The sequence below is a fragment of the Zeus faber genome, assembly GCF_960531495.2.
Source record: "Zeus faber genome assembly, chromosome: 3".
NCBI lineage: Eukaryota > Metazoa > Chordata > Actinopteri > Zeiformes > Zeidae > Zeus > Zeus faber.
Genome location: NC_137190.1, coordinates 22,760,789 through 22,775,094, shown reverse-complemented (window position 1 = coordinate 22,775,094; position 14,306 = coordinate 22,760,789). Strand labels below are relative to the sequence as shown.

The 14,306-nt window shown below is 47.1% G+C and overlaps 1 protein-coding gene across 1 annotated transcript; it reads left to right on the top strand.

Annotated features, from left to right (window-relative positions):
- The first annotated feature begins 1,478 nt into the window (after positions 1-1,478).
- Positions 1,479-7,243, top strand: anxa2b (annexin A2b). The gene is made up of 13 exons (XM_079998181.1): positions 1,479-1,616; positions 2,562-2,622; positions 2,952-3,045; positions 4,044-4,138; positions 4,655-4,768; positions 5,065-5,155; positions 5,254-5,333; positions 5,754-5,813; positions 5,909-6,002; positions 6,380-6,475; positions 6,586-6,644; positions 6,771-6,893; positions 7,023-7,243. Exons 2-13 carry the CDS (start codon positions 2,572-2,574, stop codon positions 7,080-7,082), a joined length of 1,017 nt encoding a protein of 338 aa, XP_079854307.1. The 5' UTR covers positions 1,479-1,616; positions 2,562-2,571; the 3' UTR covers positions 7,083-7,243.
- The last annotated feature ends 7,063 nt before the right edge of the window (positions 7,244-14,306 follow it).

The window sequence follows — 14,306 nt, the reverse complement described above, 5'->3', positions numbered from 1 at the left end:
GGCAGGATGTTGTGGCAACGCAGAGGCATTAGCATCGGAGAAGTGAATTTATACACAAGGGCGCTCGTTGGCCACCCCTTTTTCCGAGGTTGCACAGGAAAATGTTCAAAACTCTCTTGCACAGCGAAAATCTTGAATATTCTTAAGATCATATGAATTCGTATTTGCCCAATATGTGAAAACCCTACCGTATATGATCCCACTGATTCAACCGAATGTTAGATGAAAGTGTCAAAGTATATATATATATATATATATATATATATATATATATATATATATATATATATATTCACACAATATCAATATGTAGACTGCTGGTATTGTGCTTTATGGTGGGCTTCATTTATCTGATTCTATTCTGCATGACTATGACTGTGGTGCATATGAGCATATGAAGTAATATCAATCTGGTCACAAAGAGGCCTGTAGCAGCACGTGAGGATGACTGGAGGTGACGTAGCGCCTCGCTGTTGCCTAAGATGACGCCCGTGTTTCCGCTTCCCTCGATGAGCCCTGAATCAATACGCTGCCGGGACATGCCGCTTGCACGCGTCGCTTACCTGGCTGGAAAAAAACGCCGATTTGATGTCACGTGCGGGAAGTGCGTTGCTGTTCCCCTGAGCGCGTTGAGGCGCGGAGTTAGACAGGGGTGCACTCGGTGGAGTAGCCCGCCGCCCTGAGACATCGCCCCAGTTCCCAGACAAAGGGAGAGAGAGAGGAAAGGCAGAATAAATTTGATAAAAAATAAAAATTAAAAAAAAGTGAGCAGCAGCAGTTAAACAGGATGATAGAACAACCGACACATTGTTCCTCAGCCAAACAAATGTTCCCACGGTGTCCTGGATCGGTGTCGTTTACCGCAACATATAACTTGCGAGAGAGTGTGTTAGATAAGGAGCCAAAAGCACCGTTACTTTCATCGTCAAAATCGTCTGTGTTGGTGGATTACACTGCAAAGCCCGGAATGAAAATTGTCAAAACTGCGAGGGTCCCCCCCCCCCCCCCACCCCAACATCTGGCTTTAACCACGATTGGTTTTTTTTGTGTTTTTTCTCTGAGTCACTTCTTAAACCTGCTCAGAGAAGGAGCGTATCGCATATCGTCACCGCGAAAAGAGTCTCTTTTCAAACTTTTCGAGTTTATTCCGACCTTTGCTTTCTGACTTCGTACTTGGGAGTCTGATAAGAAATCAAGTCTTCCAATACGTCCGACGCTTGAACTCTTATACCCACCGACGCGGCAACGCTCCCTCTAATGATAAGGATTCCTGACTGATTACACGCCGCGCATGTTTTTTCGGCCCCTGGGTGGGCGAGCCCAGTGAGTCATCCGGTGGCCGGCCCACCCAAATCATTCCCACTACCGAGAGGGCCGAGGAGAGAGGTGGGAGAGGTGGATGGCATGGGCGGGAAGGAGGGGAAGGGGGTGGAGAGGAGAGGAGAGGAGAGGGGAGGAGAGGAGAGGAGAGGGGAGGAGGGAGGAACTGGACTTGGAGCTGTTGGAGTCAGTCGGCCGAGCTGATATTTAACCACCACGCCCTGAAGCGGCTTCATAGCGGAGCTGCTGCCGGAGCTACTTCCCTCACTGCTGCATCACTGGAAGCTACAGTGAAGGTAGGATACTGTGTGTGTGTGTGTGTGTGTGTGTGTGTGTGTGTGTGTGTGTGTTTGTGTGTGTGTGTGCGCGTCTGTGTCTGTGTGTGCGCGCGTGTGCGTGCGCATGAATTCTGCCGTTATGGGGTTGTGTGGGTTATAGGGGGGATGAGACAGACACACCCACTTCTCCCTTTGTCAGCTGACTATAAATCAAAATGGAAATGATACTTTTTTTTTTTTTTTTTCACTCGCAGACCCCAGAGTTTCGCAGTAGAATGGCTTCTGGGTGGTGCTGGCCTGGGTGTGGCAGCGCAACGTTTACTCGAGATACTGGTTTCTGATCCCTCGGTGAGAGATCACGGTCATTATGGCCTGCCAGGGGATAAACGCAGGGGGATAATTAAGACATTCGTCTGGTTTCAAACCTCCTGTTGTGGACTCCCGGGTGGGAGGGATTTGGAGCTCCAGAACTCTGAGACGTCTCGCGCACTCGTCATAACCTCGCTGCTCGGCCGTCGCTAGGTGATAAAATATTGACTCAAGCCGCGGTGGCGTAATAACTGGATTCCTCGGCCGTCTGCCTTCCTGCTCAGGCTTTGTTACAAGGTCGAGGGGCCACGGGAGCACTCCAAGGCTTTTGTTTCATGCTTCCTGGTTTATGCAATTTTGACAAAAGTGAATAAAACACATTTTTGTCAGTGGTGTTTGGGTTTATATATATATATATATATATATATATATATATATAAAATAAAATGTATAAAATATATTTACTCTGCTTTTTTGTTTAATTAATTTATGAGCATTTTCCTTTTAAAGTGCTGTTTGTACATGTGTGTGTGTGTGTGTGTGTGTGTGTGTGCGTGTGCGTGCGTGTGTGTGTGTGTGTGTGTTTTACATGCGTATATCCTGAAAGAGAGAACGTTGTGTCATAATAACTTGCTTTATCCGACGTTTTTTCAGATCTTTCACAATGGCGCTGGTTTCAGAGTTCCTGGGCCAACTCACACTGAGTTTTGGCGGGGTGAGTTGGTGCTGATAACGCTCCACCATTATCATAATTGATACTTCGTTTCGATTTATGGGGCAGGCACTTATTTTGGCATTTTGACACCGACGACGGATATGTGTGTGTGAAGCCAAACGACGATCAAATTATCGCTTTTTCTTTCCTCCGGTAATAACAGAGCGCACCAACTTTCTCTTTTCGAGTCCATTCAGTCCCTGCATGTTGCCCAATGTTCTCGCTGGATTCATGGAACTGGATGTTTCTTGTGCCAATTTGAACCCTCTCCATTCCCTCCGTGCACCACCCCCCCCCCCCCCCCCCCCCACCCGGCTCCACCTCTGTAGGAGAGGGAGCCCACATTCCCCACCGTGGTGCCGGTGCGGGACTTTGACCCCGCCAAAGATGCTGCCAGGATCGACACCGCCATCAAAACAAAGGGTGAGAGGGAGAGAGAGAGAGGGCAAGGGAGGGAGCGAGAAGGAGAGACAATGGAATGGAACTTTCTAAATGTTTTCCCTGGGATTATGTAACGTGCTGAGGCGGCTGTTCCGCCCCGCTGACTGATGGACCCTCAGCGCCAAATGGGCGTTTGAAGCCGGGGTCAGAGAGCTGAGCCCGCCGACCAAATCGGCCGCAGCCGGGAAGTAAACAATGGGCTGTGATACAAAACAGTCCGTCTATTCTGAGAGGAAATCACGACCCGAAGTTTATCATTCAACATTTAATTCACGGCGAGGGAGAGAGGCAGGGTGTTGTGAGCGCGCGTCCGGATTTAGGTTCGGCGCTGCTTCTTTTTTTTTTCCACTTACCGAGCGGAAAACTCCATGTGGATTTGGAAGCCTGGCCTCGGCCTGTCGGTCGGACTGAGTCACTTTCCTGTGTGTGGGTCCAGAAAACATATGACACACCCAGCGAACACGGGCACAGACCCAACGAGACGGAAAGCTTTTTTTTTTTTTTTTTTTTGGATATAAATAGATAGAGCCTCAGCTCGGGCTGTGCTTATAGAATTTAGCGTGAGCGTATAAGTGTCCATCACCAGAGAAATGACAAACTCGTCAGCCTAAATTGTGCTCTGAAAAATGCCTTCGTGACAATTTGCTTTTGTCAACTTCCACCGTGCTCCTACAACTTCAGTGATCCTACTCTGGGTATTAATCGAACTTCACTGAATCTTCACTTTCACACTTTTTTTTTTTTTTTACCTTTTAGCCCTTTTGTGTTTTGACAAATGGTCATTGATAACTTTGAACACATTTTGTTAAAATGATCGTCATTGGTAGCTTATTGGGTTTGCAGAAAGATTTTGATATTTGGAAAACCTGTAATGGATTCTTCTTGTTTTTTAGAGGCTCGTGGACTTTTCCCAATAAACTTCATACTGTGTAACTGTGGCAACAAGCTAAAAAAAAACCTGTGGTTTTATGTGCCGCCAGGTGTGGATGAACAGACCATCATCGACATCCTGACCAGGAGAAGCTACAAGCAGAGGAGGGACATCGCGTTCCAGTATGAGAGGATCGCTAAGAAGGTACGGCGACTTCGGGCGCATTTCGTTGATCTGTTATTCCGATATCATGGAGGACACCTTCGTAGGCAATTCACCGTCGCACAGGTAGTGATACAGATGATATTACGAAATTGGAAAAAGAAAAAAAAAAAAAGGTGAAAGCGTTCGTAAACCCTCTCCCTTTCGGGAGATAAAATGAAGCGCCGCAACTTCCTGTTTCTAGTCTCTTGCGGACGTAGCCCCCAAAAAAGCTGATTCGCGCAAGTGCAAAAGTCAGTAAAGCCCTGAAAAACCTGATGAGATGCATGGTTTGCGGACATTTTCTTCCTTATAAATTCCGACTTGTTCCTTTAAGTAATGACATACATCCTATAAAATATTTCTTTGTTAAAGAAATATTCTCTCGCTGAGGACAGAATTTTAGATAGCCCATTACTTTGTATTTTTATTCTTATTTATTTCTTTTTTTTTAACGAAAATAACGTTTTATTTTTGAAAAAAGCCTTGACGCATGTTTGTCGTGGTTTCTTTGGCAAGGACTTGGTGACGGCCCTGAAGGGGGCGCTGTCTGGCTCTCTGGAGGCGGTGATGCTCGGCTTGTTGAAGAGCACGGCTCAGTACGACGCCTCGGAGCTCAAGTCCTCCATGAAGGTGAGAGACCGGAGGAGAACCCAGGAGACCGTGTGACGACCTCCACCGGCTCCAGGGGGGCGCTGTTCCCTCGCCGGACCAGCACCCAACTCCTCCTTCCTCATCCCGCTCCGACAGATGATGACGTTGGTACTTTATTGAAAGGACGTTGAGTGAGAGCGGGTTAGAGGGAGGCTCTCGAGGGACCCCCGGGAGGGCCCCGCCCCCCCCCCCCCCGGAAGCCCCCACGCTAAGAACCCCCGTCTCAAATAGGGGCCGCAGTTTGACGCGCGCATGTTGCTGTTTTTTGTGTCCAGGGCTTGGGGACGGACGAGGAGAGCCTCATCGAGATCGTCTGCTCCAGAAGCAGCGAGGAGCTGACGGAGATCAAGAAGGTTTACAAAGAAAGTGCGTTCAAGCCCCCGGCGGCGTTGCAGTGCTATACCAATCGAAACGTTTGAACCCCGGGAGGTCGTTTCTAACCCTTGGGCGTGTTTCCCGCGCAGTGTTCAAGAAGGACCTGGACAAGGACGTGGCCGGGGACACTTCGGGGAACTTTGCCAAACTTCTCCTGGCGCTCGTCCAGGTAGGTCCACGCCGCTTCCAGGCGGTGCCAGACGATCGGCAAGCGTTTATTCCACGCAGCCTCCCTGAGGTTTGGCGGACGTGCTTGCGCACGGCGTCAGTGCAGGGGCGATACGACCGTCGCTTTTGAAGGTAACAGGGCCTTCAAAAGGATGGAAGGAGGTGGAGAGGGAGTCAAAACTTTGTTTATCCGGGGTAACCTTGGATAACCTTCAAATGTTTGCCAAGTGAATTCATTTATTGGACATTATGTTTCAAATCAAAGGTGACAGAAGTGGGAGAGCGACCCACGGCATCGTAGGCCAAGATCAGTGCAGTGACGTAACGATCGTGCCTCTTGTGATTATATTGTCGTTTCAACAGCGTGTTGCTCATGTGAACGCGCTCTCCATGCGTCGTTAAAGTTTCCTCCTCCTCCTAGACCAAGCGAGACGAGCCCTCCAATGTGATCGACTACGAGAAGATCGACCAGGACGCGAGGGTGAGTCTCAAACGCCGGGGCCGGGCGCGTCAAAACAACCCACGCAAGTGCCTCGCCATGTCCTCTGAGACCAACCAAATGCCTTCGATTCTCAGGCCTTGTACGAGGCCGGAGTGAAGAGGAAGGGAACCGACCTCGTCACGTGGATCTCTATCATGTCTGAGAGGAGCGTCCCTCACCTGCAGAAAGGTAAAAAAGAAAACTAAAAAAAAAAAAACTCTACTAACACTTACGTGCTTTGTTTGAAAAAAAAACAAAAAACAATTGGAGCCCTCGAAAAGAACGGACCCACGGTTTGTTTTTGCATCTGTCCTTCAGAATTCTGAATTTTTTGACTGAGTTATCGCACTGGCTTAAAAGATTGAGTTATTTGCATTGCGCTTGAGTAATTCCATTTCGGGTTATGTTATACTTCAGCCGATTTTCCCTCCAAGCGCAAGGTACAAAACATATTTGTTCAAAACGTTATTGCTCTGCACAAAAAAAAAAAAAAAAATAGGAACCCCCCTGGCGTCATTTAAATCTCCCACTGCAAAACCTCAAGTGTATATGTTTCCCTCTGCCAGTGTTTAACCGATACAAGAGCTACAGCCCCTTGGACATGAAGGAGAGCATCAAGATGGAGGTGAAAGGAGACCTGGAGAAGTCCTTCCTCACCCTGGGTAAAGGCTGGAGAAACGTGCCTCGAAGAAAAGTAAAATAAGAAATTGAAAATGAAAAGAAAAATGAAAGCACTTGGTTAAACGTGCGCTCTGTTCTCGTTTCCTGGTAGTGGAGTGCTTTGAGAACAAGCAGCTGTACTTCGGCAACAGACTCAACGAAGCCATGAAGGTTTTTGGGAATTGTTTAACTCAATGGCTTTTACACGCGAAATACCGATCTCGACGGATCACTGATAAAAACAGATGAATCCGTTGGTCTTTCCGCCGCTTAACGCCGGTTGAATTCCCTTTCCAGAGTAAAGGAGCCAAGGAGAAGGTGGTGACCAGGATCATCGTGTCGCGCTGTGAGGTGGACCTCATGAAGATCCGCACGGAGTTCAAAAAGCAGCACGGGAGGTCCCTCTACCAAACCATATTCGTGAGTCGATGGAAGCCGTGCGCCCTCGTCCCGTTTCGTTGGCCGCGGGTGTTTGCGTCAGACGAGTGTCAGAGCTGTCCCTCCTTCATCGCACCCCCTCCCTCTCTCTCTCTCCCCCGCGCCGCCCAGGAGCACACCAAGGGCGACTACCAGAAGGCCCTGATGAGCCTGTGTGCGGGAGACGACTGAAGGCTCCGCCCGCGTTCCAGGCTCATTTTCCCCGGAAGGAAGTCGGAGCAGGATGGATCCAAACCCAGGAAGCTGTTGTTTACAAGATATTTTTTTTTTTTTTTTTCTCACTAAACTCAGTTGCTCTTGCATCCCTGGGAATAAAAACTGATTCCGTGATACATCTGTCATATTTCTGTGAAAGATTACATTGGTGGTACATTGGCCGATGGTGCCGATTAGAAGCAGCTTGCGGGTCGCAATCTTAAAGGAAAACCAAGGGGTATACATTTCTATGCGTATACATTTCTACTTGTTGTAGTTTTAAATGTAAATGCTGTTGTTACTGCCCAAAGTAAAGTCAAACCTCTGAAGTACCGCATGTCGTCCGTGCTTGCAGCTTCGGAATTTTGCCACTAGAGGACGGTAGAACATCATCACGCTGAGCTTTGGGTTTTAAATATGAATGTGGTTTATTCTTAGTGAAATAAACTGCTTCAGTCTCACACACACATATACCTGTAAGCATTTACCAAACACCATTTACCAAACACCTCTTAAAAAAATAGTCTACTAAGTTTAAAAGAAATAGCGCGGTAGTTTGAGAACGGTTCAGAGCTGATTCAGATGAAATATCTCAATTCGATTAAATTGACCCAGCACAATAAATTATACACTATAGTTTAGTAAAAAAAAAAAAAAAGAAAAATATATATTAATGCACCTTACTAGAGCTTATTTTCTCATTTGAAATTTCCCACTCACTCAAATTGATGGATTAAAGTTGTGTTAATGTAATGCAATTTATTACTCATCTCAAAATACATGTTAAAAATCCCTCCTCCATACATCTCTGATTGTTATTTGCAAACTCCAGTTAATTCACATTTGACAAAATATATAATTTATTTTAATGACTCCCTTCATTTATAGCCCAACTTCTTCTACACGGGTATTTAGATTGCTTTAATTGTCCGTGTGTTTTGCATTGTTTGTTTGTCTTTAAAATATATCTTTTTTTTTAATTAAAAATGTTAATTCAACCCCCGGCAACAATAATTTGCATATGGGAAGAAACAACAGCTTCAATAGGTTTCTGTTGTTTAGTTTAAGGGTCTCTCAGGATGCAGAGATGTATCCCCTGCACCCTGCCAGAGAAATATTTCAATGTGAACGCACAAAATAAAGTGTGTACAGTGTGTATACGTATATATAAATATACATATACTGTATGTTTCACCATTCGAGAGGTGGTTTCATCATTTTGGGGACGCCGCTTGGTTCCAGATGAAAGAAAAGCATTTTGAACGAAGTGGAAGTACTTTGTTACTGTATTTACGTACACTTTTGAAATGAGTGTATACATATATGAGTAAGTATTTGTACTTACTCATATACTTACTTACTAATATACTGAAGTATATTCGGTTTCAGAGGCTTTCAACGTCAACGTCCACGACATTGCAGGGCAAATGTTGATCCTTTTTTCTCGACTACATCTCAGTCACATGACTTTTGATTTTTAAATAGTTCAGGATTTATACTTTTATATTAAAAAAGTATATTATATGAAAAATGTTGTCAATTGCATGAGCACTGATCTGCAGTAAAAACTAACAGCAGCATTTGATGCCTTATTATAGACTCGAGTAATTTCAGGACACGGGATATGACAAGTACTTTTACCTTCAACACTTTAAGTTTATTTAAGAGCGAGTACTTATATAATTTTACTTAGAGTAGAAATGTTGATCGGTGTTTGTGGAATAAAAATGTGCCGAAAGAAAACAAAACGTGGCGTGGTACTGCCAGGGTGCAGCGGTAATGAAGCAGCTTTCTCCCCGGAACTGGATTAGTTGTAAAGGACGAGAGAGAAGAGGAGGAAGGAGGAAGGAGGAGGAGGAGGCGGAAGGAGGAGGAGGAGGAGAAGGAGGTGGGGAGGGGCTGAAAAGGTAAACGATTGAAGGAGAAAATAACAATCGTTCGCCGGGAAAGGTGCCTCCCGCGACAAAACGGGCAAAACAGGCTGCACTGTCATCATCCAAGTAGAAAAGGAGGCGTTAAAAGGGGAGGGAGCGGGGATGAGGACGAGCGAGAGATGAAAAGGAAGTGGGTCGAGAAACAGAGCCGGTGTGAGAAGTTTGAAAGCAGCGAGTCGGTGAAAGAGGACAGGAGCGATGCGGGAGGAAAGAAGAAATGGAAAGGCAGAGCGGGAGAACGAGCGAGCGAGCGAGAGAGGCTGGCAGACTGATAGACAGAGAGTCGAACCCGAAATGACAAGAGGAGGAAAGTTCAGAAAGAGAGAGCGAGAGAAGAGCGTATTGACTGAGACAGGCGGGCGAGAGCGGGGGAGAAGGGAGGGGGGAGAGAGAAAATGGAGTGGGAGAGAGAGAAGGGAGAGGACGGTAGAGGGAGGGAGAGGGAGGGAGAGGATGGTGGAGTAAGAGAGGCAGAGAATGAGCGACAGGGAGAAGGCTTTGATAAAGGGAACGAGAGAGGGAGGGCGAGAGAGAGAGGGATAGAGAGAGAGAGAGAGGGGCAGGATGAGATAGAGGGGGAGAGAGAGGATGAGCGAGATTGGGAGAGAGGGAGGACGAGAGGGAGAGGGGGGGGGGGGGAGCGGAGGAGAGATGGAAAGAGAGACTGGGAGGGTGAAGGAGAGAGACATGGAGGATTCCCTCCCTCCCTCCCTCCTCTCCCCCTCGTCCTCCCTCCACCTGCGGGGGCCCAAAGCAGGCCTTAATGGAGCCATAAGCCCCGTGTTGATGAGCGGCAGGAGGCGGAGGGACTCGTATCCGGGGCCAACCGCTGCCGGTACGGAGCAGTCCTGACCGCGGTGAAGACCCCCGGTTACGGGGCCTCTCCACCAGTCTGCCCGGTCCACCAGAACCACGGGTCCCCCCACGGGGCTCCCAGGCCTAGGGCCCAACCCGTCGTCCTTCTGAGGAAGCTGGAAATCGTCCAGAAGTCCCCCCTGTTTCGTATCGACGCGGCCCCGTCACCGAATTCGAGACACACCGATTCTTCTGATGTCACTTCCTCCTCCCCCACAATGGGAAGGAAATGCTTTGGACTTACACTGGAGTGATTAACCAGACAATAAAACTATTTTAGATATTAAAAAACATTTTTTATGAAAAGAAATTGACTTTTATTTACTGTCGGACGTACTGCGTCCTTCGGAAATGCGATTCGAATCACCTTCTCCGTTTCAATTTTTTCATGTCCACATTTTCGGTTTTTCGGACAATAAAATAATTTCGATGAGGCTTGGAGAAAAAAAAAAAACCTTACTACTGACCCAGGTGGAGACAAACACTTGCACGCGGAACGAATAAGTAAACGTTGATGTGAGATAATTAAAAAAGGCCTCTTCTATGGCTCCGCCGTGCGTTGTTCGAGTCCTGTGAATAAAAGCCGGAGTGCGTTTTCGGGAGAGGTCAAACCCTGAATTGGGAACGGTTCACAGGGGAACGCATCGGTCAGAGTGAAGGACGGAAGCGAGGAAAGGAGAAGGAATGAAGATTCAGTTCAATTTTGAGCACAAATTTGAGCGTCTGATCTCCTTTATTAATTCTGGTGAAATGTCCCAAAGTGCGGCAGAGTGTGTTCCTGAAGGAGAAGTGTCCAGAGGTCAGAGCGCAAAGAGAAACTCGGTGGCAGCATAACAAGCCCTCCAAATTTATTATCATTTAGTCATAATATTGATGAGGACATTACCCCGTTGTGCTGTTTTATGTTTATTACCAATAAAAGATTAAATACGGTGCAAACCGAGGGAAAAGAGTATTTTGTAGAGCGGCGGCGGTGAGATTTATGCCCCCGGAGGCTTGACAGATTAATCTGCCGATCATAAAGCGCAGAGTGGAGATCATATTTCTGCTCTCTATCTCTATTTCCTTCCGAGCCTTCTTTGTGTCTCTTTTTTAAATATCTATCAACCCCCCTCCCTTTCTTTTCTGTCTCTCTCTCGCTCTCTCTCTCTGTCTCTCTCTCTCTCTCTGTCTCTCTCTCCATCTCCCTCTTTTTTTCCCCTATGTCTACGGCAACAGAGCTCAGGCCTGCAGGGATTCAGGGGGCCGCTGGTTCAGGGTGCTATGGTTTTTCTTTTAATTGTTTTTTTTCCTACTTCTGTGAGGCTGTTTTGAATAGAGGGGATTGTTTATTTTTCAGGTTTTTATTTGATTTTTTTTTACGTGTATTGCACATTTTTTTCCCAAATCGTATTATTACTTTTATATTATGGCTTCTATCCATCTATCTATCTATCTATCTATCTATCTATCTATCTATCTATCTATCTATCTATCTATCTATCCATCTATCTATCCATCTATGTATCCATCTTATCCATCTTATCTATTTTATCCATCCAGCTCTCCCCTCCCTCTGTCCCAGTTAGTGCTGGGAGCTCTCCGGCTGTGTGGCGGGGGCCTGAGGCGAGTTTAGTCTTTTTGAGGATGGGAGGTATTAAAATTTGAAAGGTACAGCTGTTGATCTGCCTCCGACAGAGACTTGGCGTTAGCGCACCACACCGACAAACACTGGGAACGTTAGCCGCCAGTGCCGAAAAGGGCGGCCGTGGCGGCGCTACGAGCGTTTTATCAGATTGCGCAGAAAGTGTCGGGAACAAAAAGGTTAATCTCTGCAGCGAAGCCCTAAACAGATGTTGTAAATGATGAGCAGTGTTTAATTATAAACATATAGACGGTGGTGCTGCCAAGCGCTCTATTGCATCTGTCTGGATCAACATGTAGCCTGTGGCCCTCAGGTGGACTGTGTGTGTGTGTGTGTGTGTGTGTGTGTGTGTGTGTGTGTGTGTGTGTGTGTGTGTGTGTGTGTGTGTGTGTGTGTGTGTGTGCGTGTGCGTGTGCGTGTGTGCGTGTGCGTGTGCGTGCGTGTGCGTAGACCGCTCATGGCTCCAGGAGAAGGTGAAGGTGCAGAAGTTGCAGCAGCAGACCCAGCTGGCTCTGCAGCACGTTCTGCAGAAACACCACCGAGAGGACGAAATACTCACAAAGGTACATACATCATAGTCATAGTTTGCACGAGCACATGCATCTATGTTTCATATGTAAGTTATAAGTAATTAAAACTTTAATTATACTGTATATGTTTGTGTATGTGTCTCTTTTCCTGATACCTTTCCCCGAAATCATGCCACGGGCCGGATTGGACCACTCTGCCGGCCGAATATTTGATATATTTTCCCATACCGCTGTTGTACGTCCGTCAGATGTGATGCGAGGAGCACGAATATCCACCAAATATACATATTTTAAACACACACACACACATGCACACATTTGTGTATATCTGACAAAATATATGGTAACCTACAAATGATTTAGCGTGTGTGTAATCTTTGCGATAAATGCTGTTTTTTTGTGAAATAATGAATATTTGCAGGCCCCTAGGCCAGCCCCCCTGCCTCCTCTACATCTCCACCCTCCACCACCCCCTCCGCCCCTCCACCCTGCCAGCTCCAGCGCTCCTCCGCCCTGCAGGCAGGATTGGCATCTCTTCTCTCTTAACTGCTGGTTGTTATCCAGCTCCAGGAACCTCCAACACTCTTTTCTCCCAATCTTTTTTTTTCCGCCCCGCCTTTGTTGTTGACAGGACGCTCTCGTGAACCAGGCCGATGTAAAATCACAAAAGACACGTCAACAGCCTCTCATGAGCCCCATCCCCGCCCCCACCCCCCCTGGCCTCTGTCAAATGTAAGAGACTACAGTAGTTTGCAAGATGGATCTGTCTGATCTACAGTGTCTATATGATTATACATTATACATTACTTATGCATTATCTTTATCCCTATCTATCTAAATACAATTTTCCTTGTTTCCCCGACTGCTGCAGCATTTTGGGACGGCTGCCGCATGACCACCCACCGCCTGGCGGCGCGGCACACGTCCGGCACTAATTGTGTGTCTGGGCTCGTGTGCTTGGAACCGCGCGGGCAAGTAGGCGGAGACGCGTGGCGCCTAGCCAGCGAGCTAATCGTGATTGCCAGCGAAGTGGCCCTAATCATCTGTCAGAGGCTACGCCAGCTACTCAGGGACTGTTAGCACAAAGCCAGGGAGAGGGCCCCGTGCTCGCCGCAGTTATTTGTCCCTGTCTCCAAAGAACAGGTCAAGATAAACAGTGCAGGGGGGTTGCACGCCGAGGCATCCACACACACACACACACACACACACACACACACACACACACACACACACACACACACACACACACACACACACACACACTGTGCAATAGACTGACCTATTTCTGTTGGAACTGCTACAGTGTCCAATTTTTAGTTTCCGTTTTAGGATTATTTTCTTATTTTAATTGTATGTACATTCAACTGCGACCCCTTGCCCGTACTTGTAACTCGACTCTTCCTTTTTTTTATATCTGACTCTTTTCCTCCTTATTTTTGCCTTGCTATTTTATCTTTTTATGGCCACTACGTGTGCGCTGCCTGTCATGCCCCAAGAATTTCATTGTACCGGATGACCTTGTGTTGGACTGTACACTTGACAAATAAAAGACTTTGAACTTTGAACTAACTGTTAATTACTTCCCAGAGACTAGAGGGTAGATCAACAAGGCGCTCATCCTATGTTCTTTCACTTGATGATCCCTCTTTCCAATTTTCTCCAATTTAGGGTCCTATCTTCCCTCAAGTCCTTCCCTCGGTCTCTCCAGGAACACCTAGATCAGTGAAAGTAGCTACCAGAGTGGCCGAGGGACCGGTCTAGGGAGCCGGGATGAGGGAACGTACGACCTCAGTGTGTGTTGAGGACGTAGGGAATCAGGAAGTTGGAATCGATTGGCACTGGGAGTAAATCATTACAGTTTGGAAGCAGGCAACCTGTGAGACCCCAGAGATTGGTTTGCAGTCTATATATATCTATATGTCTTATCCCTGATCCATCCATCTATCCATCCATCCATCCATCCATCCATCCATCCATCCATCCATCCCTTTCATTCACTGACTCCTGGATCAATATCGTCCGTCTCCCACTCTCTTGGCATCATATTCCGGCGGTCCTCAGCACTTCCAGTTCCCAGACCGTCCTTCAACTTTCTGCTATCAGAAACATGATCTCCTGACCCCCCGAGTGTTTGTTTAGAGCACAGCTAATCCTGGATTGTCACGCTCCTGTAATCTCATCAGTGGCCTCCCTTTTCGATTGCCTCGCCGCCCTGGCCACACACACAACACACACACACACACACGCACACACACAC